Source organism: Lates calcarifer, linkage group LG8 (assembly GCF_001640805.2).
Source record: "Lates calcarifer isolate ASB-BC8 linkage group LG8, TLL_Latcal_v3, whole genome shotgun sequence".
NCBI classification, from domain to species: Eukaryota; Metazoa; Chordata; class Actinopteri; family Centropomidae; genus Lates; species Lates calcarifer.
The window spans coordinates 22,316,360-22,340,864 of NC_066840.1; the positions used below are offsets into that span (position 1 = coordinate 22,316,360).

Genomic DNA, 24,505 nt, shown 5'->3' on the forward strand with positions numbered 1-24,505 from the left:
TCACTGACCAGTTTCGGAGGGGGGCGGGGTGTCACCGACATGACGTCAACCGAGAGCACAGCTGACTCTCTACTGATCCAGCACTAGTTTCAGATGTGGTAACGTTTACCCAGAAACCTCGACCAACGAGTGCTTATTCTGTCAAATGCATGACCCCATTGGTCCTAAAATCAAAAAAGCAACAAATCCTGCATGAATAATTCCCATCGCTGATCCTCCACTCAGCTGGTTCTGAGGATATTGAGAATAGCAATTAAAATCACTCACTCGTGATGAAAGCTTTTTCATCTAAGTCTGCTGGCACTTCTACTTCACATTGTTGTTCTTTATCTATGAATAGCACTGAGTGAATCACTGAAAACCTGGCTTTCTTTTTACGTCTCTCTCTTTCATTGCTCTCGAACAGACTGGATGAATGAAAACACTGGTTCTGTTCACATGGTTGCTGCTGCTCTTGGCTCTCCGAAGGGTCTCAGTGACACAGTCCAAGTTTCACGCCCCCCTACCCCCCACCACCTCCTCCCTCTGTGCCCTCCTCTCCTTTCTCCACTTCTGCTGGGTTGGTTGGTTAAATCAGTGAGCATTAGTGGGCGTGAGCATGCGTGTGTGTGTGTGTGTGTTGGTGCTCCTAGGGCGCATGCGAACTGAGGCCCAAAGGGGAAAGCCTTCCACACAGATCTAAGCCAGCTGCCCTGCTTTAAACACTTCATTGCAAGAAGAGTGGAAGAGAGGGGGAACCTGCATGCACCCCCCCCCTACCAGTGTGCTCAAAGTACACTGGCAAAGCAGCTGCCAGCTCTACAGACAGCAGACCAGCAGCTACAAATGGTAGATTTAGAGCTTTGCTATTAGTTAGTAAGGCTCGTCTGGGAGTCCTTCTGCTTCAGATTCTCAGGACTCAAAGGGCACTTGCTGCCCTGAGAGGGGGGTGCTCAAGCAAACTGACCTCTGGGGTTAAGTAGAATCAGTTTGTGTGAAGCTGTGTGGAGGAGGGGAGGAGGCAACAGGCAACAGTTAGTGGGAGGTGGGAGGCCACGGTGGGGCTCCTGCACTGCTCAAGAAGGAGACTAAGCAGTCGCTGGGAAGCGGGGAAAGAGGAGGAGATGGCCACAGGAGAAATCACAACACTTCCCTCCACACCTGAAGACGGCGGCAGCGGCGGTTTTCCTCCTGGGAACTTCAAGGATCCCAAAAGACTTTACTGTAAAAACGGGGGCTTCTTCTTGAGGATAAGGTCTGATGGGGGAGTGGATGGAATCCGGGAGAAGAACGACCCCCACAGTAAGTACTTCCAGTCCCCTTCTTCTTCTTCTTGCTTTGCACAGAACACACAAAGCGTCTTTATGTTCTTTTTAATAAGACCGAAGCAAGAAGAAAAAAATCATGGAAGAAAGAAAGATGTGAATTTTCCAGCTTACTGAGGTAAAGTCTCCACTTCAAAATGTGTGTAGGTCTACGTCTGGAAAGTATAATAACCCGCGAGAAGTATGCCTCAAATTTTCTTAATCAGTGGGAACTTTGATGGAATATGGCAGTTATGTTTTTAGTAAATGTAGATCACCATGCTGAGTCACAGCCATTCACACTGCTCACTGTGTGGTTTACGTCACACAAGGCAGCACAACATGGAGTTAAAAACCAGGATGAGTGAATGCCTGATTTAGAGTTCCCTGCCAGTGTTTGAGGTCAATGAACTTGCCATTAATATATCTAAAAATAATACTATTTTTAAAAAATGATTATAAAATATACTCTTACCTCTTACATGTACCACAAGTTATTTAGAAAGTGAAAGAAGTGTTAGGGGTTTTTTATGTTCTTCTTCAAGTTATCAACTATTTAAGTGGCTGGGACAACTGAGATACCCCTCGGTGCCTCTGTAACACTGATTACTTTTAAGTATGTGTCCTAAGTTGCATCAGTAAGCGGGAGGGGGAGCAGCGGGAATATGAAAGATGGGGTTTTTTTCCTAGGAAAACACATGTTTGGAAGTGTATTGCCTGAGATATACTGTGACATTTCAAGCAGGTGTGCCCAAATGCCTGATACGGAATCACTTCAAGGAGAGGAGCTATTTTTAAAATGATTCAATAACCCTTTAATTACATTCAGTCAGACTTATTTGTAGAATATCCTGAGAGATGATGTGAGGAAGCTGTAGTTCATGGGTTCAGAAAGGAATATATTCATGGACAGGAATCAGTGTTAATCATTTAGCTTTTTTCCAAAATGCTTTCTTACAGTTCATGTGACCTGAGCTGTGCTTCGTCAATGGTCCTTTTGTTAGAGCTGTGACAGATCTGCCAACTTTTTAGACAACGCAACATACCTGCCAGTTAGAGCTGGAAATGTTAGTGAAAAATGTTACCCAATATATCCAGGGATCCTCCGGGATGATTTTGTGTTACTGTAGATTGGACTCTGCTCCATCACATTTGTCTTATTTATAACTTTAACTTTTCTGGTGACAATATTGCCCATTAACTTTGCCACAAATTGTTGCCCTTACAGCAGTGACCTACAGATATGACTGAACTGTACAGAGACAAGGAGCAGTAAGGAGAAAGTTTGCCTGTATTCACAAAAACTGTGGGGCATCACACACCCAGTAAACATCTCAGCACACAAAGACTAATTATACGTTTGTTTTTTTTTTCTTTTTTCTTTTCCGAAGGAAGAACACCTCTTTGATCTGTGATATGAATCATTCCAGGCAGCTAACTTAACTGTACACAGATGCGTGTCTATCCCAAGTCTTAATGTGGATTAATTCTGGACAGATCCCCTAATGTACCTTACGGGGCCTCTGCTTCCTTTTTGGTGGTTTTGCTTCATGCAAACTATGCTCTGTTGGCAAGCAGTGCTGTGTCTATAAAAAAGAAAAAAAGAATAAATATGCAGATGACTTCAGTACATCTGTGAGGAGGCTGTCACACAGCCGACAGGTACTGTGTGCGGGCAGGCCGCTGTCAGCTACAGTGTACTGAAACGCTACTGTTTGGTGGCTGATGTGAGTTAGCTTCATGTTAGTGTTGGCGTCAGTGGTGTTTCATTCATTACTGCAAATAAAGTGTCAGCCAATGTCAACCAAAGCATGAAGGAAACCACAACAAAAAAAGCAGCTAACTGTTCTTTGGCAGAAGTTGAGCTGATGTTTGTCTGGTTATACAGGAAAAACTATGAATTTAAATTTGCTAAATGCAGCAGATTCATTCACAAAGTAATTTTCAGATTCACAGTTTTCCAGAGCACATTCATTTAAACCAGTTTTCACCTAGATTGTACCTAAAAATCTGTGATTCATTTTTTGAAGTTGCTTCTTCCTCCAATGTGAGATCAGTTATAATAAAACCTACAGGTATAAGAGGATGCCATTGATACATGAACTTCTAAAGAGATTACTTCTTCATTGTGATTTAGTGCAGGAATCCAGGGTCTGTGTTGTTTATGCCTCCAGATGTGATAACAGATGTATTAAGCACACCACTTAATCTTTTCCTGTTGATTAAACATCCCACAATCAAACTTCAAATGCTTTGTGTCTTACATGAAATAAACGTTTGCCTTTTTCCTCAGTAAAACTTCAACTCCAGGCGACCTCAGTGGGGGAGGTGGTCATCAAAGGAGTTTGTGCTAACCGCTATCTGGCGATGAACAGAGACGGACGACTGTTTGGAGCGGTGAGTGTGCTGCATAATCACATTTCCATGAACAAAAACTAAATAGTCTCTGTTCTGCAAAGAGCTTTTGAGTTTAATATAAATGCCGTCCTGTAAAATCATCAAATGTTATTTCCTGAACGAGTCTTTGTGTTTCTTACATATCTGTATTGCACTCCTAAATGTCTTCCAGTTATCAGAAATGTTAGTTAATGTCAGCATTCTGTCACATGCAGCATTCAGACTGCAGTGTTTTGGAAACCAAATATTTACCAGCCACTTGACAAGAAATCCTCCCTCGCAGGGAAAGAATTAGCTTGACACTCGTTTGTCACAGTCAGCACTTAAAAAAAAAAAAAACGTTTACCACAACATCAGACAGGCCCAAGTCAAAATGTTGGAGATAAATGGGAAACAAAAACTATTTTGTATCTAAACTTCTATTTGTTCTGACCAGAAATTGGTTCCAACTGAGGCATCTCTCCCAAATCTAATCAGATTGACCATTTGTCTTTCTTTCCATTCTTGAGCCTTGTTTTCTGTGTTAACGCTGCCTCAGCCAAGCTGCTGTGGACAACAGCATCACGATGGTAATGCATTTGTGTTTGAACATTCAAATTCAAGTCACCGTATGTTAAATGACTTCACCCTAAAAATCTAAAAGGAGATAGGACATTAATCCTGCGGAAGGGAAAAGTGAGTGGATAAATGACGGGCATTTTCAGGCTTTTATTGTGAATTTTTTTTAATCTCCTGGGACAAACTGACAGTCATGGTGGTGATGGGGAAAGTAGAGAATTGTGCAGCATTAGGTTTGAGACAAGAGCAAAATCACAAGGATATTTAATGAGCTGCGTTCAACCATTGATTGGTTCGTAAAACAGGGAAAGAACGTCTTTTGTCCAGACATGATGAAATTTGTGAATGACAGTTTTGACAGCATGGAAAAATGTCTTGAAGTGAAGTGAGATGATGAATTTCTGAATGAAGATTCCAACAGGAAGAGACAGAAATTCATCAGTAAAAGAATAAAGGTTAGAGAGAGGAGATATTCCTTACTGAATGTCATTATTAGACTTATGATGTCTGCTGTTTTATAAAGTGACCGGGTGCATCATGGTGTCTGTTACTGGTAGTGTGCGGTTTCTCTCTGTCCTACAGCAGGATATCTGTAGAACGTTCTAGGAGCTTATGAAGTTTTCAGGAACTGAGAGATTATCTAACAGACCAGCAGACAAAGTGACTTTGTCCTGGCTGCTGTTCATAGTTGTTCAATGATGCCATGGCAGATTTAAAGCTATCTGAGAGGATTTCCCGAGTGTTCATGAGAAATAGCCAGCACCAGCTGGGCACCGCTGCTGGTCTGTTGCCACAGTGTTGTTGCTCACAGTGGCAGTGGAAGTGTGAAGTGGTGGCGACTGATGTGGTTTGGTGGTTGTGAACGACTTGTCCTCACAGCCCTTGTAATTTGCGAGAGGCATTTCCTCCTAATGAGGAGCTTCAGTAACGAGGTGCCACCCAAGGCGTCGCTTTGCTTCGCTTTTACTTGCACGTGGACTCATCAAAAAAAAAAAAAAAAAAAATCCTCACGACAAAACCCACTCTCCTCTTATTATTACCATCTGTAGAGTCAAAGAAGAAAAGTTAGTATATTAAGCGATATGAAGATCAGCATTTATTGTTGCCAAAGAGATTTCATGTCCCATTAATTTAGCACACAGACTATCTAGAGGAAGGAGTCATCTGCTGTGTATTAGATCCAGACTGATCTGTATAATTAATGAATATCATTCAAGAGTTGGTGAGGACTTTGTTCTGCTGACAAGATCTGTACAAGTTTGGACTTATTTTCAATATTTATTCCAACCTAAACATTTAACAAAAACATTATTATTATTATATTTCCCAGCACCTCAGAAAACGTAATTATTTTTTTAAACAAATAACAAATAACTACTAAGTAACCAATGGTTGACCTTAACTGCTGTTTTCCTTACTGTTATAGTTTCAGCACTGAGGTAGAATAATTGTTTCTCGAAAGCTTCTACTTTGATGAAGTTGCCCTGTGTGGTTCTAGCAAATTGAAAGAGAATATCTTCTGACTAATAGCTTCATAGTCGTACAGTCATGGTCAACTAAGAACAGACAACTAAAACAAAAGCCTCTTGTTGGACAGGGTGTAGGGCAGTTAACGCCCAGCGAGACAGTGAGATTTTGGCCAGACGTTGTGTAATTAATGTTTTCTTCATGTTTTCTTCTACAAAGGATAATGTGAAGAGAGGAGCTTGTGTAAGCATAAAAAAAGATGTGGTTAATAACATGACAGCACGAGAGCTGATTTACTTTAACTGATCTTGTTCAAATCCTTAAATTTATAATCCCCTTAAATCAAAGTTTATCTTTGACTGACATCTTGATCTGTTTATTTATTTGTCCGGTTGTTTCAGGTCTTCAGATTTACCATGTTTTAGTCCATTCATCTCTGGGTTTAATCTTTGAAAATGATTCAAGGAAGCTGCACCAAGACAAAAACTGACTGGAGCTATGATAATGTCCCTGAGCAGGCATGGTTTTCTTGAATAGAAATGTGTTTATTAGTGTGAAACACTGAGCAGAAAGTTCTAAACCAATGCTCTCCTTCAAAATAAAGGTGGCATTTAGTTCTGGGGTGTTTTATGTGGTAATTTAATGTCATAAAAAGTCAGCATTACAAACTTTCTCCTCTTCAAACATTTGTTAGATGAATTTAATAAAATATCGTCCAAACAAAATAACTTCTTTGATGAAATGCCACGACAAGTAACATTTTGGAAGGAAACACTTAAACATTTATATTAAATGTACAGACTCAATCACTAAACCTCAGTTTCCATTTGTTGGAATACTATGAATAAGGAGCAGTGCTGCCATACACCACGTTACAGACTAGCTTCACAGTTTTCTTACATTTCTTCAGTTTGGAAGCTCATTTGTGTGTATCTGGATGGCAGGGAGTTATTTATCCTGTAAGCAAAAGGCAGCAGATCTGATCCTCCCAGCACTGAACACCACAATTAAATTTAGTTCACCGACTGAACATCAAGTTAAACTTTACCTCTGTGTCTTTCTCTCCAGAGACGAGCAACAGACGAATGCCATTTCCTGGAGCGGCTCGAGAGCAACAACTACAACACCTATCGCTCCAGGAAGTACCCCAACATGTATGTGGCGCTGAAGCGGACAGGTCAGTACAAGTCTGGAAACAAAACTGGACCGGGTCAGAAGGCCATTCTCTTTCTTCCAATGTCGGCCAAGTACTAATCTGGGATCTGATCGAGAAATGTTAAAAAGTCTTAGTGGCAACGAAGAAGAAGATGTGACGGCAATGAAGACAGAGTGTTGCCCAAAACAGCTGTGATCCTTTCCAACTGTTACATCCTAACAGTTCATTTTGTTTTAATCTTGAGCATGTCTACTCTTATTCAGCTTTACCTTCAAACAGTGGCGCACATTCACACCAGGCCGCTTCCCAGTAAAACCAGGCTTTTACTGCTACACTAGTGCAACTGGAGCCGGGTGCTTTGCTCGAGTGCACCTCAACAGAACAGCAGCACAGCATTATTTCCTAATTTCACCTATACAGATCTTCCCTCTCCTGCTGAGCGAATCATAGCAGCGACCTTCTGATCACAAGTCTGCTTCCCACACTTCAGTGTTTGACTGTGTAAGTCTGAGTTTCAAAGCAGGATGCAGGAGAATATTTTGTCAAAAGATGTCTCCCAGATGAACAAGATTAAGAAGGTGCACTCAAATCCTAAACTATTGTGACTTGACGATAAAGGAGGAGAAAGGACTGAATTTTAAAACTTATGATCAAAATTTTGTTTGACAAAACTAAGCACAGTAAACATGCAAATCAAAATCCAGGCAATACTTAGTTTTTCTCTACTTTTCTTTTTACACTAGTCACTACCTTGACACAATGGGTTTGTAGTAGGTTTCTGGCGCTTGTCTTCATTTTCTGATAAAATTGCATTTGCCTTTTGTGTTTGTATAATTTAAGATTTGTGCAACATGTCCTAACATTGCATGGCACAAGAACACAGTGTATAAATACAAGATAACTGTGGTGGATGGTGATATTTCAAAGAAAGGCAGGTTCCTTGTAAAAAAAAAAAAAGACTTGCTGTGTCTCGAATCAGATACTTCACTTAGTGTATCCACATGTAGTACACTGTATACTCAGTATACTCACTGGCGTGAGTGTTGTCTCAAGTAGTGCACGTACCAAAATTATGATGGCAACATGTGACCATGTCTGTCGCCCACCAAAATATCCGTCAGCTGCTTTGCTCATTTGACTTAAAAACAAACGTTTCGCTTTCTTGCGTGTGCCTCAAGTTTCATGCAACATGTACATTACGCTGACCCATGTCGCCCGTCCTCAGCTAACATTTTCACAAGTTTGAAAATACGCTGGTGGATCCTTCCCTTTCGCTGCGTAGCCAAAATGGCGACCGTTGAGTGTGAGAAGTGTCCATTATTCTACACTCAACATTTTGACCATTTTTGTGCAGCATCCAGGTACTTACAGTGCACTGCATGTTTCCATACTTGTCAGTATGAACACACCAATTGAGACACAGCAATAGTTTGTAGTTTTTTTTTAACTAGCCAGTAGGCTACTTTAGCAAGGCAGCCAACATTCATATTGCATTAATGAATTAATACTGTTAACTAGTTAAAAGCTAAAATTAGCTGAACTCAGTATTGGTTGTGAAATGATTTGTTCCCAGTAAAAATACAGCAGATTGCAGGAGTGCACCTTTAAAAATGAAATGAGCTGCTCACAGCCATGGCTGCCTAACAGCCGTGGACTTCCAGCATGGCCGCCATCAACAACCGTTAAATGAACTGCATGAGACTCTACAGTCTTGCATATTTCACAGTGGCATAGTAAAAAAAAGCACAATGTGAATGTGCTTTAATTCACAGCCTATTGCACCATATTTCTTCAACAGTAACAGACAGTGTGTGAAACACACTGCAATCATTAACTCCAGTCATAAATACACTTTAAATATGAGTTACACAGACCGTATGTCAACATAGCTAGCCAGGACACACTATAAGCTCATCAGTCTGATGATGGCTTGCTAGGATTTTAGCGCTGGGGGAAGCTGCCTGTGGTACAGCTGGTAAAACATCCCAGAGTAAACGGCAGGCAGCTCCTCCATGGTGAGGTCGATGTTGTCGAAGCCCCGCTCTAGGCCACGAAGCAGGAGCCTGGCTATGCGAGAGGTTATGGGCGTGGTCTCGTTGGTCTTGGCCAGCTCGGCGAGGTCCAACCATTCGCAGCGCAGGCACTCCTGAGTGCAGAAGTTGATGTCGTAGGTGAGCGGGCTGAGTCGGCAGATGATGTACATGTCCGACATGCCAAAGGCGCCGGGGTGGTTGTGCTGCTGCCGGATGCTGAGCAGAGATCTGAACTCAGAGCGAACACCGGTTTCCTCAAAGACTTCACGTACGGCAGTGGCACCTGAGAGAGAGATTAAATTATACATGTGGAGGCATTCAAAAGATCCTGAATAAAGGAATATGTTTATGTTCCCTTGTCAGAATCACCTTGCAGACTGATGTTGGGGGAAAAAGGGAAAATACATATATTTTTTGTAAAGACAAACTGACGCTGCTCTTTGGGTTGGGTGTCATGTATATAACATTAAAGCTGCTTTTAAAACATTAAAAAAGGTGAATTGGGAGAGACTCTTTGCATATACTATATTATGTGCCTTGTTTTGTAAAGTTCTAATGAATGTATATGTATCATCTTAGAGCATAATACTAAAACTGAAAGGATTTAGCTAGATGTACTGTATTAGTTTTTTGCTCTGCTGAATGAGACACTCACCAATATTTTCTCCTGGATCAGACAAACCCCCGGGGAACTTCCAAGCATTCTTTGTCTGAAATTCAAGAGCAAAGTTAAACTTTAACATCAAGTGAGATAGATGGCACTGCTGTAAATGTATCTTAGAGAGTAATATCAACATGTACACTGCAGAAAATGACAGTTTTAGTGTAGTACAACAGTCTAAAGTCACTTGTTTCTTTACAGTAGTGGCAATATCTTAAAGTAAGGCTGTAGTTTTTTCCTCTTTAAGAAAATGAAAGTCAGTAGTAGATCATATGTTCAAAGGGATTGTCTTATGTATCTGTACTAATAATTATACACACAGAGAGATGTTTAATGCTCTGATCAGAGCATCCTTTCTTTTTATATTTTATATTTAGTGCCTCACTCTGGAGACTTTTACGTTTGATGCGGTGAAGTGTGTGTCTTCCAAAACTGTTTCACCACTTATCCTTGATATTTAATAACAGTATGCTGCTGGTTAAATTATGATGTCAGTGTTGTATATATATTTTTGTAGTTACTTAAAGAAGTTTTGTACGCTACTACGCTTGTTTTTCGGAAATGCTATTTCACCTTTAGATTTTCCTAGTTTTGCAAGTCCTCTCTTCACGGGGAACACAAATGCACTACAGCATTTATTTTCATGTATTGTCAACAAAATGCTATATTTTTTTTGGAGCTGTTTCTAATATGTGCTGGAAGGAAGAAGAAATAAAGAGATTTTGTGTAACTCTGATCAGGCTAATCGGTGTGGTTTTTCCAGAGTAAAACGTCTCATCCCCACATGAGCTTTCAGAGCTGAATGTGAAAATAATAATCCCCGAGACCTGGCGAATGCATGCCTACGCAACGCAAGCTGTTAACACCAAATCTACTGGGAAATGATGTGTAAATGTCATTGGACAGTGATTGAATTAAACACTCTTACCCATGACATCATTCAGCTCCCCCGATGGAAATTACCTTCACTGCGCTAGGGATCTGTCAGTTGTCTTTTGTACTGATGTGAGAGCGATAATGTCCTGGTTTCTTTTCAGGAAGTTCGTAACCCTTCATGAGCTCTGAACTGGCTCGGTCTGCCAGAGACGCTCTACTGCCAAGGGCCAGACTGTTATAAAGCCCATTTCCAGTAAACAGCTCGATGGGGAGGAGGAGGAGGAGGAGAAGGAAAGGAAGAGATAAAACACTCCCCACACTTCCAGGCCACTAACTGTTTCCCTCTGCTTCTGGATAAAAGCCATTGAGATACATTATACGCTCTCCAGATTCCTGGCTGGGACACATGTTACATGTTGTGTACAATGAAAGTCCAGCAAGCAGTTATAGTGTGAACTATATTTGTCATATGATCAAGATTTTACAGTAACCATGTGTCCCTCCTCTGTCTGTTTCTACTGGCACTGCTAAGAGCTTTAGAAAAATGGGAGTTAAGACTGAAAATCAGAGAACTGTTGGACACATTTCAAGGATTTTAATTATTGAAATGAATCATATTGTATATATGTTTTTTGAGGGGAAATATTACTTGGTTTACTCAAACTACAAATATACCCCATGTGTTTATTTCCATGTGCCTCTAATGGTATCTGCAGAATCCCAATAGTCTCTGTTGTTATTGAGGTGGAGGTTCGGCCTTTCATCAGTTTATAGTTCTCTGAGAGTGAATGATGGCAAATGTGTTCATGTTGCTGTATTGTGTCAAACAGGCGCTTGGGCATCTCAGTGTTGCAACTAGAGATTATCTTCATCGTCTTTCATTTTTATTGGTTATTGTTTAATTGATGAAATTACAAAATTACATCTTCAAAGAAACTGCTTTGTTCAATCAACAGTCAAAACCCCAGCTACTTTTATATGGGTCATATTGTTTAAAATAATGTGGAAACATTACTTGTGTTAAGGACAGAAGGTGCTGCCTTTACCACAACATTTTACTTACTTATTGCCTCATTTATATCAACTTGAGTTAGCTGGTATTTTTAAAAAAGCATAATTGTGTTCCAATTCGCTGTATCGTTGTGCAATCACAAAATTGGTGGCAATCTCATTTAGGCCAACTGAGAAAATAAACAAACCTGTGTGGAAAGGTTTTAAAAGAGGCTTGTTGTACGTGAACCTAATAACAACTCGAGCACTACAGCAAGGCTCTGTGAGGGCTGACAGAAACAGACACTCACAAAGTTGTTTGAGTGCATTCAGCTCATGTAAACACCGTGTTTGCTTGAGGTCAGCCAATGTTGTGTGGAGCTATGTTAAGTGTGAGAGGGGCTGAAGGTCCAAGAGGATTTCCACCCACATTTGGATCAACAGAGGCAACATACAACTCACTAAATAAACAAAACTAATCATTGACATTTTTAGCAGGAGCATCATAACTGATGCTTCATTTGTTTTCGCTGAGGATGGAAGGATCAGTGCTCTCTGGCTCACCCGGCAAGAGATGGTGGGCTACCCGCCAAAAATAGTTTTTACCAGCCAAAACATGTCAATTTTTCTTTTTCAGAAACATGTTCTGACAATATACTAACTGTAGCTACTATTTACAATCACTGCTCTGTGCTCATGGCTTGGTTTTTCATATTTCCATCCTTTCTTGAGATTTTGTACATTTTTCTGAGGTCACGCAGCAGTTCTGTCATGACCTCTCACTGTTAGAGCCAAATTTTATCTTAAATGAATGTCATGGAGAGCATTTAATAACAATGTACAGTATGTTCAAACAATTAAGTGATACGTATACCTTGTTTCGGTCTTGGACGACAAGAACTTTTCCGTTAGACTCATCAACTACTGCACCTAGAGGGGGGGGAATAAAAAGTAAATCAGACAGTTGCTTCAAATATTATGCAAGCACTTTAATCTGATCCACATTCTGCACTGAAGGAGTTACTATGAGAACAATTCAAAGGGAGACCTATTGGCAGTGTGGCTCAGAGTTAATTATTAGGTTGGACACAACATAAAACTTGCACAGTGTTGAGGAAAAAGCCTGGAGCAGAGTCTCTGTCAGGCCTCGGACAGCACAACAGCTGCCCAGTCCACTTTATGTTCTCTAACATGTCTCTGTTGTTGAAGATTAATCAGTCTGCAGACAAACCTAACAAATAAATGACAAAAACATTGCTGAGCTTGTTCATAATTTTTAAGACAGGAATTTAACTGTATTCCACTTCTGGAACAGTTAAGTGGCTGTGCACGAGAGTGACGGCCAAAAATACTGACTTTATCCGATGTTTAAAAGTTTATCCAAAGTGCCTTAAGTGCATTAAAGCTTTAGTGGCCTCCGAGGACTTAATAAGTCCTCAGTTTGTTTCAACTGAACTGCTGCTGCTGTCATAAAGAAGCGAGCGGTTGGAGCATTTATACATGTGGGAGTATTGGTGCCTACTTTCAGACAGTTTGGGCACACCTCCGCACCCTTGGCTAGCTGCTGTGTAAAATGAGCGTGACTGTTGGCTTGTCTGTTTCAGAAAGTTTCCAATTCTACTGTTTGACGAAGGGTGTAAGATGCTACTTGACGATCTGACGAGCACTTTGCTTGAAGCTTATTGAGGACGTAACCTTGTATTGACCTGTATTGAGTGATTTTCTGGCCACTTGGGGGCAGCAAAAACAAGTTGTAAACTATGTGGCAATCCCGTTAGCATACAGTTGCCCTTGTCCAATATTCACACTACTTTAGGTTCTGCTCATTGCTCATCATCAATTCCTGAGCAAAATATCTGGCTATATAGCTGCTAAATGCTCAACATATGTTTGCCAGCTAAATTCTAACTCTGTCTGTCTGTAGCATCCAGTGGCTTCATAGAGTTTGTTCACTGAAAATGAAAGCGAAAGGACGCAGAGGAGAGTGCTGAGGGTGAACCAGAAGAGTAAACAAAGTTCCTTCCAGAAAACTAAAACAATAGCATGGTATGAAGCTACTTAGAACTGACAGCAACTGCAAATTTGGGTGCTGATTCTCTGTGGGTTTGATAAACATCATGTCATTCATTGGTAAATTAAAAATGATTATAGCCGCCTTAGCGTCAGCACCATATAGAGTGAATAAAGACGGACTAAAACATGTTGCAGATTTATCATGTATGTATGTAATGTATGTATAATGTAATCATTTTTACAAACATCCACTGAGTTAACAGGACAGTGTGCCAATGTCTGAAAATAGAGAGCTAAATAAAAGAGGATATGGGTAAAGCTAAATTCTTTACTTTCTTGAGTCTAAACAGAGTCCGAGTGACTCAGCTCTACTCGTGAATGATGTAGATATCCCACTTCACCATTTAACATTTTTCTCTCCTGTTTGAGTGGGCTTTTTTTTCAGCAGGTAGTGACTAAGAGAGGCAGCTATGTGCTGCTGTTGACAGCTCAGGAGGAGGACGCAGAGGAGGGAAAACGGGCCACTTTCTTTTCCGGTTGCTCCGTCTGACCGGCTGAGACGACGGGCCTCCTTAAATGAATGTCACAGATGTGTAAAGAGGGATGGGTCGTCTTTAAGGCCTGACTTGGACTTCCAAGTGGAAATTGATGTCATCTCCGATCCCTGTGCCATATGGCTCTTCACAGGAGGAGGCCTGGTTGCTGCTAAGGGAGGCTATCATTATGTAGCCTTCAGTCCAGGAAACAACGTGCTCAACAGGAGCAGGGGGGAAAAAAGGGAATATGAGACAAAAAGCCCAGGAACAATCATCAGAGGGGAACTGTGGTTTGTAATAAAAAAAGCTGTTAATCATTTGTGGTTACAGTTGGCTTCAGGGACACAAAAAAAGAGGTTTCTTGTTTAAATAAATTTTTATACAAAAAATTAATTCACTCAGTATTGTGGAGTCTAGGACGCTGATTTTACTCCTTAGCTTGCCTGGCAAAATCATACTAGTTAATGCACAACATTAAATTTGACACACAGAAACTGAGTTAGTTTTTACACATAAAATACTGTCAGTTCAAGACTGTGAATAGTCCAAAACATAATTATTAAAGGTTCCATGAGTCACCATGTGATGCATCAAACCATGAAACACTCCTGTGATTCACAATAATGATGCTCATTAGCACGTTTATCAGCCAAAAATGGATTTCCTTCACTTGATTTCTTGTCATGGCTCTGTGGAGGGCAGCTGTTTCAACCTGTGGTTGCGTGGACACAGAATATTTATTTAGATGTTACAGCCTGAGGTACTGAAAAACAGTGTGTTCCTACAAATCTACAGTTATAACCCCCATCACTGTAATGACTGTGAACATAACAGCTCTGGTGGAATCAGCTTGACAATTAAGTATAATGGAGACACAGAGATACAAGCTTTAAGCAGGTTCTCTCAATAACAGCAAAACAAATTCCTGTGTTTATTTAAAGCAGTCTACATGACTTCTTTTGTTTTCTTGTTTTCTTTCGGTTCTATTTTTGTTCTAATTCTTTTCACCCTTAAGCTGTGTGCCACATCTTAACCTGCAGACTGAATCTGGAAGTACCTCTGCTAACATTTACTCATTATTATTTAACAGTTAAAATCAACATCATCACCTGCTTTCGATATGAGGTGAGACTGCAGTTTAAAAACCTCATGAGCTCCTTTTTCCTTAGTCTCACAGAACACTACTGTAAATTTACTTCTGACAGAGTACTTGTGCCTCTCATCTCTACAACGATGTTAGTGAGAACCATGTTAAGCTTAATTAATGGTGTTTTGGCCAAAACTATAACAACAACACAATAATTAGTGATTAAAGTAAACTATGCTTTGGAGAAGGTTAAAACTATATCTAGGATCTCTGGCAGGATTATCTGACCTTGACAGGCCTGACCATCTTTGTCAAAATACTGAAGAACCAAGAACAGCAAACACACAAGGAAACAAGTATCCAAACAGCTGCGTATTTCAGATTCCTACCCTCAGTTTCATCATTGTTTTGAGGGGGATAATCTGGCAACAAAAAAGGGAAATTCTGGACCCCATTCCTCTCTGAAGGATGCTCTGGACATGTTCTGACATGCTTCAAGTGCATAGACTCTTTGGTAAAGGTAAACAGCACTCTGCCCTCTGCTGGACAGTCAGAAACTTTGCACAAGGGAGCAGCAACTCCTCCTTTTGTTGCCTCTCTCTCCAGATTCTCCATCCTGATGAGTGAATTTCCATTTACGTAAGTGAAATGGGCCAGAGTGGAAAAATGCATCAGAGCCCAACAGACAAACAACTTTTAAGAAAAATAAAAATAAACCATTTATGTTCTAACCAAAATGGTTTTAATTTTATTCATCATCACTTTGTAATAATGATTTTTAAAGAGGCAACAGACTGGATTTCTTCTGAATCGCACATTTGTATCTTCTAAAACACCCCAAGAGTTTCTGTTACATTTACGTCAGTCTTGGTAGAGCAGCAGTTCTCTAAAACCTGCAGCACTGATTTCTAATAAGAAATAAATGTAATCCAGTGCAGAGGAGGCTTAATAAATGCCTCCAGTCAGCAGCGATAATCAGTGTAAATACACATTAGATTCATGATATAAGGATATATATTCTGACAGAGTAAAGTACAGTACATGCTGTAGATTCCATATCATTCATAGATTTATCCAACTCTATATCCATATGGTAGTAAACTGAGAGGTTTCCAGGGCTTCAACTAACAATTTATTTTCATTAATGTGACAATTAATTTCTCCATTAATCACAGTCTCCTGGGGCTCATGGTGTTGTTTTCAAATTGATGTTTGACAGATTTGAAATGCACCATTTCATTTCTTTGCACATCATATTATTGTGCTTGCTCCATCAGTGATAATGTATAAGCAATAATCAACAGTTGAGTCCTGATAAAGCCAGTAAGCATCAAAATAATACACTGCTATTTCCAAAGTCAAGAATGACCTTCAGGCTAGAAAATCTCTACCTGCCACTCCGACTTGGTGAGTTGCAAACCCCGGCAGTCTGCTTTCCCCTTCTCCCAGCCAGAGGGCCAAGACGGCGTGGTCGTGTCTGGCGTGGTGGAAGGTGAAGCCGTGGGTAGAAGCTGCAGCGGCACATCGACTCAGTGAGATGGGCACTCGAAGCCACACTGCCACCTTCCCCTCAGCTTTCCACTGCACCAAAGAATCTGTGGAGTGCACGAGTCTAACGTTTAAAAATGTATTGTTCATGACAGAGTTTCTTTCATTGGGCAGTAAACTGCAGAAACAAAGAAATGTGTGCAAGAGATTACAGAGTGAAAATAGAAAATACATTTCCGCTTCAACAGATTGGACAGACAAGACAGGATATTACAAAAGCCAGGCGAGAATGACAAACAACAGACACGGTTTGGTGGCAGTGGCCTTGATGTTAGGGAAACATATTTCCCAAATGCGAGGTTGATACTTTTAAATCTTGGAACAATTGGAAGAATCCGGGTAGAAATAATAAATCACAAGCACCTCAGTAGTTCATTGAATGTTGCTAATCTGCATTGGATGACTCCTTGATTGTTAATGTGAGAACTAAATGGAGCACCACTGCAGGTTTATATGTAAAAATCAGTGGTTAAATGATGATGATAGGGACATCTGATTTAATACTGTTGTTTCCTCTGTTATTTTAGTTGACAGCTGGTTTGTGCATTCATACTTTACAGATATTAAAATATATTTTATGTGTGAGTCTATGGATGTTAAGGCATGACATTTATTCTGGGCAGATTCTGTGTGTCAAGCAAACATTCACTTGCATGCACAAGACACTGAAACCTGGTTTAGATGTTAAGGGCTATTTTAGAAACTCATTTCACCACCAAGGACCCAAAATGTGAGCTAGAATCATGAGAAAAGCTGTGCTGTGAAACACATCTGCATTTCTTATTGTATAAGTCAGAGTGGCCCTTATATGGGGAGTCTCATATGCATACCCACTATAGACCACTGTCCTAGATTGTGATCAGTGTTTGAAGCAGGTTAATGATTAATGAGTTGATGAGAAGAAATGACCCGTGGATTGTCTCTCTATCCGGAACCCCCCCCTGTCTCACACTCAGCAGACTTTTACAACAACAAACCTTGCAGTAATCTGCTGAATAAACTTTCGCTGATGTCCGCAGGTAAACCGACGTCATCCAGGTTCACTGTCACTCCACCGAACCGGTCCACTTTCCCAGTCAAAGCACCGGTGCCCTCCACTCTGTGTAACTGGGAACGATTTGCTGTGCACGAAAACGCACGGACAGCTAAGCGTGCGGGACAAGACGTTCTGCTGCAAAACCTTCCTCTCATCAGCGGCAAAAGTCCACAAACAAAGCCACGGGCAGCCATGTTACTGCGTTAAAATAATTTAAAAAACCGTTTAAATGGTAGAGCTTGTCCAGTTTCCAACCGGCATGTGAGTACAGTGGACGACGGTTACGTAAACGTCCGCCATGGAAGTTGCATAAATACCGTAATGGTCTGGTAAAATAGCTCTCAGAACAGCTAGCTACATACATTGTAACGCTGTGGCGAAACTCCATTCATACAACCGTCAATTTACCTAGTTAATTCTACCGCGGTAACTTGCAGTGCTAACGTCAACTAGAAATAATCAATACGGTCTAATGATAAAGTCGGCTGACAAATCTGTCAATTAAACATTTTAACCAGTTACGTATAAACGTTTACAACTGATTAACACCGTTGGCTGTGGCTTTGGCGCGCGTTCTTCAGGATGTCGTCTGTCGCAAAGAAAAGCTAGCATGGAGTCTAAATAAACCGCTGCAAACCATTAAAATAGCACCGCCTGGCGTATTATATGCATACCGAATATAAGAGTGCATCTTAATAATGCCTAGTATACCTTTAGTCTTATTGAATTATGTGTTTCTACCTGCCGGTAACAAAGAAAACCTAAAATGATATGATTTTTCAATGGAGCTTTGCAAGCTAGATTAGTTCCATGTTCTTTTAGTTTTACATTTTCCCGGTTAAAGGCAACTTACCGTAACAACTTAAATATATATATATATAGTCGTGTGTTTGTTATCAGATCTCTTCGAAAAATGCCGTAGGAATGTTTTACAATGCGATTTATTTAAAAAGATACAACCTTCAGTAACAGTTCAGTCAGAGATGCGGGGTTTTACGGTAACGGGAGGCGGGACCAAAGTGTAACCAGGAAGTTTACACCACTGCTCCGTGTTTACACATGTTTGCCCTTTCACGTGGAGAAAAATTTCACCATTAAAATGTCTTCAAAGAAAAACAAAGGCAAGTCGAAAAAAGCAAGTGAAGGGGACAGTTCAGTCGTACTGAAGGAGGGCTCAAATGACTCCTCCAGCCTGCAAACATCTGGCATCGACGGAGGAAGCTGCAAAAGTTCGAACAGCAGCTCATTCACTGTCATTGACTTCATTGAGAAAGGTAAGACCTGGTCACACCAATCAGTTGGAGCATATACAAATGATGCTGCTGGGTGCTGTTATGCTGTTTCCCCTGCAAACCACCACAGACGCACATTTTTCATTGTTCTTGTGCACAAACAGATTGGATTGAAGATGAATCATTGACTGAGGCTAAAAGTGGCTTTCAGCTTTGAGGATATTTGAGGATGTTCATCCACATCAAGTGACAGATAAATCAAATGGATATCTTCCAGAGTGACAGTCTTTGTAGAATGAAAATCCTTCTGTTAGTTATTTTTTTCTTCACTGCAGCTCAGCAAGGAAACACAAAGAGGGAATTTTATATTAAAACCAGTAACAAGTGATAGAAAATACTTACATACTCAGTCATCAGAATTAAACACCTAATAATGTCAGATCACAGGGGACATTTCACCACAGGATCAGTACTTTTGGTTCCCAACCTGGGGGTTGGGCTCCTCTAAAGAGTCACCAGCTAGTCATGAGTCGATTAATGGGACAGGCAAGAGAAAAACACAAAGTTCAGATACATTTTTCAGTCTTTATTCAAATCTTTGAATTTTAGAGAAATAGTGGTTGATTTCTACCTCTTTGGCTGTCAAACAGCAATTTAAATGAAACCATCCGAGAAATATAGAGGGGAAATGTGTCTTTGGTGAAACTGCTGACAACTCATAGATATCTGACATTTTACAAGGGACAAGGATTACAGCAAACAAGTCCTGTTTCAGTGTTTATATCATCACCTGACTGCTGTTTAAAAACTTGAAAAATTGTGACTTTTGAACACTTCCTGATTTCACATTATATTTGTTGATTTTCCTCACAGCTGATGACAAAACACCCAAAGCCTGCAGATCAACTTTAGCCCAAGTAAGCCTCAATTCAATGAAGTCAGCCAGTGTGTGCATTGGGAGACCGGTCCTACTGACAAGTCCCACAGGACAGCAGGAGGTAAGCTTTTTTTGAGTTACTGTCCTTGAACCATTCGTTCATGGATGTTTTTTGTTCTCAGGATGTTGGCCTCTTGACCTTTAGCTGCCTGTAAATAATTTTCAGCTCAGAAGTCTTTTAATAATCATTTGTCTGTTTTCTCTGTCTCACAGGTGTGTCTGGGATGGCCTGTCGCCTCCTTTCCAGGTGGAAAAGTTGGTCTTCAGAAACATGCCCAGACCAACCTGAGAGTAAAGTCAGGGGACGAAGTGATGCTGCAGCCGATAACAGGTCCTGTTCTTCAGGCTGAAGAGATGGTTTTATCCAACAGGTAAAGATCATCTGATTCTCAATGGCTAAAGCTCACACTCTATACTATACTATATACTATTACTGTCACATTATAGTTTGCATCATATTTTCATTGCAACAACATATTACTTTATCTCGTTATATCACAAAACTTTCTTGTCATTTCATAACAGCAATGTATCCTGTTAGGGCAAAGTTTTCTTGTTAACATGTCAAGCTGATTTGTTGTTATCACAAGAAACTTAGGGGCACGAAAAATGATTTAATATCCTTTCAAAAAACCTTAGGGCACAAACTCGCTCAGAGGTCTCAGTTTATTTTGTATTTCAAGTCAGTGCTGCCATCTGCTGGCTATATTTGGCAACTACAGTCCAATATTCAACAAGTATTCTCTGTTTTATTTTTCCATTAAATACATCTCTGAATCTGCTGTGTATCTTTTTTTTTATCACATGTGATGATGTATTAGTCGTTGTTGCTTGCTTGATTTGTTCTATGTGTTTGTGATGCTTAATCATTATCAAATCATCATAAGCCTATGTTATATTTTTGTAAACTATATTTAATTTTCTTTGTGGTTCTGCTGTTTTAGCCAGGACACTCCTGTAAAACAGATTATTCCAAATGTGTACAGTTCATGCTCACATGCAGTAACTTTCTTTCAGGTCAAAAGATGACACAGTAGAAACAGATGAGTTCAAGAGTTTCCTCTTGAGATCTTTGGGTAAGTCAAACATACACAGTAAGTTGAGTTTTTATATCTACAGTATGTTGCTGCTTTTTTATATTGTGCTGTTTTCTTGCACCATAGACCTCTACACAAGACTTGTACATTAATTCTATCCTGCTGTGCAAAAAAGAGAATACTCTGATTTGGTTTTGAATTGTATATTTACTGTTTTATTCCTAAACAAACTGAACCATTTCCTGTGCGGGAATAAGTCTTCTGGTTTGTTTCTCTCATGCCAGTTGGGAACATCGTTCTGCCAGGAAACGTCCTCTCACTGACCTACTTTGGCCGGTCGTGTAGTCTCCGTGTCGAAGCTGTAAGAGGGGAGGACGGTGTCACCCTCCAGAGACCAGCTCCTCCCTCAGGACTAGGTCCTGACACTGAGGAGTCCTGTGTGATCAACTCTGTGCTGGACTCCACGTCAGCCGACCTCTCCCTGCAGCTCAGCATGCTCACAGTGGATGACAGCAATGCTGACGGGGCACCAGGCACACCTGGAGAGCCTGGTCCTGCAGCCAGCACCCCACTGCGACCGATCCAGTTCCCTTCCCTCTCCTCAACCCCTGCTCCCAGCAGTTCCTCCTACAATTCCCAGGATCCTCCTGCAGAGTCAGCGGAGGATGCTGTCAGTCTGGAAAGCTCACTCAAATCAGAGCGGACAGGGAGAATCCCCACAGCTCCCCCTGGTGGTGCACTGAGTACTGACACCTTCTACTGCCTCTCCTGCTCCACTAAAGTCAGTTTCAGAGACAGAGTAGGACAGGATGCTCCAGATACAGAAGATAAAAGGTCAAAGGTCACATACAGCATGATTGGTGGGCTCAGCAGCCAGCTGGACGTCATCAGAGAGACCATTGAGCTCCCTCTGAAACACCCTGAGCTGTTCTGCAACTATGGTAGGTTATGTACACTGCCATTCCACATTAGACATTAAAGCAGTGTCACTTGGCTAGCAGATGCCCATGGTGGTCTCATTATGATGTAAGGTGTTACAGGTTTTTTTTGTTTTCAAAGATCTAATCATGAGCTGCTTTCAATGCAGGGATCCCACCTCCCAGAGGAGTTCTGCTGTATGGTCCCCCTGGCACAGGGAAGACTATGATTGCACGAGCCATAGCCAATGAGGTCGGAGCTCACATGACAGTGATCAATGGCCCAGAGATCATGAGCAAGTAAGATTGTGTTGTATGGCTCGAAAAACTTTGCATCACTCTTCTGTCCCGGTACAAAATGTATAGTTGGATTTTATCCTCTATAAATAACAGTATGTCAGTGCCTAGTACTGTACACAGAATTAACTGAATAGTAGTTTCATTCACTTAAACATATGTGTATTGTTTTACATTTTTTTTTCAGATTTTACGGTGAAACAGAAGCGAGGCTGAGGCAGATATTCACTGAAGCATCTCAGAGGTAAACTTTGTTGTTTATCCAGCTGATCATGCTCATAGATTAACATCATTGTCACCTTCAAAATGTCACTTAGACTTTTTTCTGTACATGCCAAATATTGAATATTTTCTCTTTGTTGGCATCTGTCTTTTAATGTGTTTAGTTTCAGTTTTTTTTATTTGTTATAAATATGAATAATATAATTGGAAAATATAATGTTTTTCTTTCATTAAAGAAAGTGCACTAAAGTCCTCTCTGAGTGAATAAATGCAAGCATCAAGCACATTTAAAGAGCAGAACTAATCACATTTGATTTATCATTTAACCTTCTGCCCTTTGTGTGTCTTATGTGTGCGGTATGTCATCATGGTCTTGTTGGTCATTTTGGATGCTTTATAATTACTGTTCAAAGTGTTGGTGTTTAGCGTTTCTTACGTTTTGTCTTGGTTTGATAGGCAACCTGCAATAATCTTTATTGATGAGCTGGATGCTTTGTGCCCAAAGCGAGAGGGAGCACAGAATGAGGTGGAGAAACGAGTCGTTGCTTCTCTCCTGACTCTGATGGATGGGATTGGTTCAGTAAGTTTCCTTTGAAGGGAATCCTGCACCCTTTTTATTGTAAAACTTTCTCTATCTTCTCTGGTTGGTTAAAATTATATACTAGGGAAGATGGCCACTTCATTGTGTCCTCCTTCTAGGCCAGCTCACAGCTCGAAAAAAGCACTTATATGTGTTTGCTTTACTCCATTGGCCAACAGTGTTTTTTGCATCAGAGTGATTATTGCAAGAAGGACTGTGTTACATTGACCAACAGCTGCTTGTTCAGCATACACATGACTTAAGAATATGGTTTTCTGCAGCAGAACGTAGCTCTGTCAGGAAATGTCCTCATTGGAAATGCAGATTGTCATGCAGAAACCATCTCTGCATGCTGGACGCCCTTCAGACACCGTGGGTTGTATCTCTGGGGTGTCGTTTGTCCACCGAACCCTCTTTGAGTGCCTGATGAGAAAAAAGATGATCTCCCCCACACTCACGCCCAGTGGGAGCCTGGGAAAGAAATCACTTTAGGTTGCCATGGCCTGCCAATTCGCCATAACTTTATCAGCAAAGTACAACTCCATGTCCCCAGGCAGTGAGCCCTCGTTTGGATCGGTGATATTACACAGACACACCAGCTCCCTGCCTGTTCCGTGCTCCTGTCTGTTTTCCAGACCGGAGGATTCAAGGTCGTCGGCGCTGATTGGTTTGTGGAATGTGGAGAAAGCACTTCCTGCTCCTCAGCATTCTTACTTGCACTGTAATTTATTTGTGTTTCAATTCTGCCTGAAAGGTGGAAAAAAGATTTCTCATCTTGCAGGCAGACCACCCCACGTTTAACATCAGACCCAGGTCAAAAATCCTCTGAGGCTTTGAAAAATAACCAAACCTCTTAAACATATGAAGTACTGAAAAACAGTGGGATAGAGTCACAGATGTGTGGTCGTGAAGTTACAGTGAGTACAAGGCTGTTTTACTTAGTGCCTGGAAATTTTGATGTTGATGACTCAACATCAACAATTTGCATGTGATTCCTAGTGTATATCTTAGCCAGCACAGCAGATTTGGCACTAGTAGTTTGACATTTACCAGTCTGTATCACTCATCTGTTATTTTTACACTGAGCTGTCACAGCTGTGTGCGTGGACAAACAACTCAAGCTCAACAGTTACCATTAAAGAATAAACAGACTAGTAAGGTCATTGGGTTGCCTGGAGAACCTTTAGCACCATTCAAATATTGACATATATTCACAGTGTGGTAATCTGTCAACATGTGTCTATAAAAGCAGCATAATAACACAAAATACATCAAACTACAGTTACCAGGACTAAACTGATCTCTGTTCTGTTTCCTTCCAGGAGAGTCACTCAGGTCAGCTGCTGGTCCTGGGAGCCACAAACCGGCCCCACGCCCTCGACGTCGCCCTGCGCCGACCAGGGCGCTTTGACAAGGAGCTGGAGGTGTGTACTACCACACACTATAGCAGGAATGGGTGGTAAATGGCCAAATACTTAGAGAGACTGTCCTGCAGGAGATAGGCTGCAGGTTACTCTCCTTTTATAACCCACTAGCTTTCATTTAAAAAAATATGTAACTCAGGTGTCGAAAGAAGGACATTTTCTGTTCCGCTACAGTCGCTCGACGTGTAAATAAACCATTCTGTTGATTTGTCGCTCTG

General features: G+C 40.9%; 3 protein-coding genes across 6 annotated transcripts in view; 2 read left to right on the forward strand and 1 right to left on the reverse strand.

Annotated features, from left to right (window-relative positions):
* The first annotated feature begins 660 nt into the window (after positions 1 to 660).
* fgf2 (fibroblast growth factor 2) lies at positions 661 to 8,440 on the forward strand. Its single transcript, XM_018703032.2, has 3 exons — positions 661 to 1,281; positions 3,577 to 3,680; positions 6,774 to 8,440. The coding sequence occupies exons 1-3, from the start codon at positions 1,104 to 1,106 to the stop codon at positions 6,957 to 6,959; spliced, it is 468 nt and encodes a 155-aa protein (XP_018558548.1). The 5' UTR covers positions 661 to 1,103; the 3' UTR covers positions 6,960 to 8,440.
* A 167-nt stretch (positions 8,441 to 8,607) lies between these two features.
* nudt6 (nudix (nucleoside diphosphate linked moiety X)-type motif 6) lies at positions 8,608 to 18,455 on the reverse strand. Of its 4 annotated transcripts, none has more exons than XM_018703027.2 (5): positions 17,583 to 18,455; positions 16,449 to 16,652; positions 12,296 to 12,351; positions 9,550 to 9,604; positions 8,608 to 9,177 (listed from the first exon to the last, which is right to left on the reverse strand). In XM_018703027.2, exons 1-5 carry the CDS (start codon positions 17,833 to 17,835, stop codon positions 8,795 to 8,797), a joined length of 951 nt encoding a protein of 316 aa, XP_018558543.1. In that variant the 5' UTR covers positions 17,836 to 18,455; the 3' UTR covers positions 8,608 to 8,794. The 4 variants fall into 4 exon arrangements, with proteins under 4 accessions (XP_018558543.1, XP_018558545.1, XP_018558544.1 ...); XM_018703029.2 differs by lacking the exon at positions 17,583 to 18,455 and adding an exon at positions 14,550 to 14,682 and having other exon boundaries at positions 16,449 to 16,574; XM_018703028.2 differs by lacking the exons at positions 16,449 to 16,652; positions 17,583 to 18,455 and adding exons at positions 14,550 to 14,682; positions 15,447 to 15,599.
* Positions 18,456 to 18,496: 41 nt separating this feature from the next.
* The window catches only part of spata5 (spermatogenesis associated 5), a 97,400-nt gene continuing 91,391 nt past the window's right edge, over positions 18,497 to 24,505 (forward strand). The window contains exons 1-9 of the mRNA XM_018703023.1: positions 18,497 to 18,915; positions 19,747 to 19,871; positions 20,024 to 20,181; positions 20,828 to 20,886; positions 21,132 to 21,788; positions 21,935 to 22,064; positions 22,249 to 22,305; positions 22,740 to 22,863; positions 24,186 to 24,287. Coding sequence (XP_018558539.1) covers positions 18,741 to 18,915; positions 19,747 to 19,871; positions 20,024 to 20,181; positions 20,828 to 20,886; positions 21,132 to 21,788; positions 21,935 to 22,064; positions 22,249 to 22,305; positions 22,740 to 22,863; positions 24,186 to 24,287 — 1,587 coding nt within the window. The 5' untranslated portion in view covers positions 18,497 to 18,740. The remainder of the gene's footprint in view (positions 18,916 to 19,746; positions 19,872 to 20,023; positions 20,182 to 20,827; positions 20,887 to 21,131; positions 21,789 to 21,934; positions 22,065 to 22,248; positions 22,306 to 22,739; positions 22,864 to 24,185; positions 24,288 to 24,505) is intronic.

Excerpts from the sequence above, each read along its gene's own strand:
- nudt6 (XM_018703027.2), bottom strand. The coding sequence starts at position 17,835 with ATGGCTGCCCGTGGCTTTGTTTGTGGACTTTTGCCGCTGATGAGAGGA. Across the intron at positions 16,653-17,582 it reads ATTCAGCAGATTACTGCAAG|ATTCTTTGGTGCAGTGGAAA; the intron begins GTTTGTTGTTGT and ends TGCACTCCACAG. Across the intron at positions 9,178-9,549 it reads TGATCCAGGAGAAAATATTG|GTGCCACTGCCGTACGTGAA; the intron begins GTGAGTGTCTCA and ends TCTCTCTCTCAG.
- fgf2 (XM_018703032.2), top strand. The coding sequence starts at position 1,104 with ATGGCCACAGGAGAAATCACAACACTTCCCTCCACACCTGAAGACGGC. Across the intron at positions 1,282-3,576 it reads GGAGAAGAACGACCCCCACA|TAAAACTTCAACTCCAGGCG; the intron begins GTAAGTACTTCC and ends CTTTTTCCTCAG. Across the intron at positions 3,681-6,773 it reads ACGGACGACTGTTTGGAGCG|AGACGAGCAACAGACGAATG; the intron begins GTGAGTGTGCTG and ends CTTTCTCTCCAG.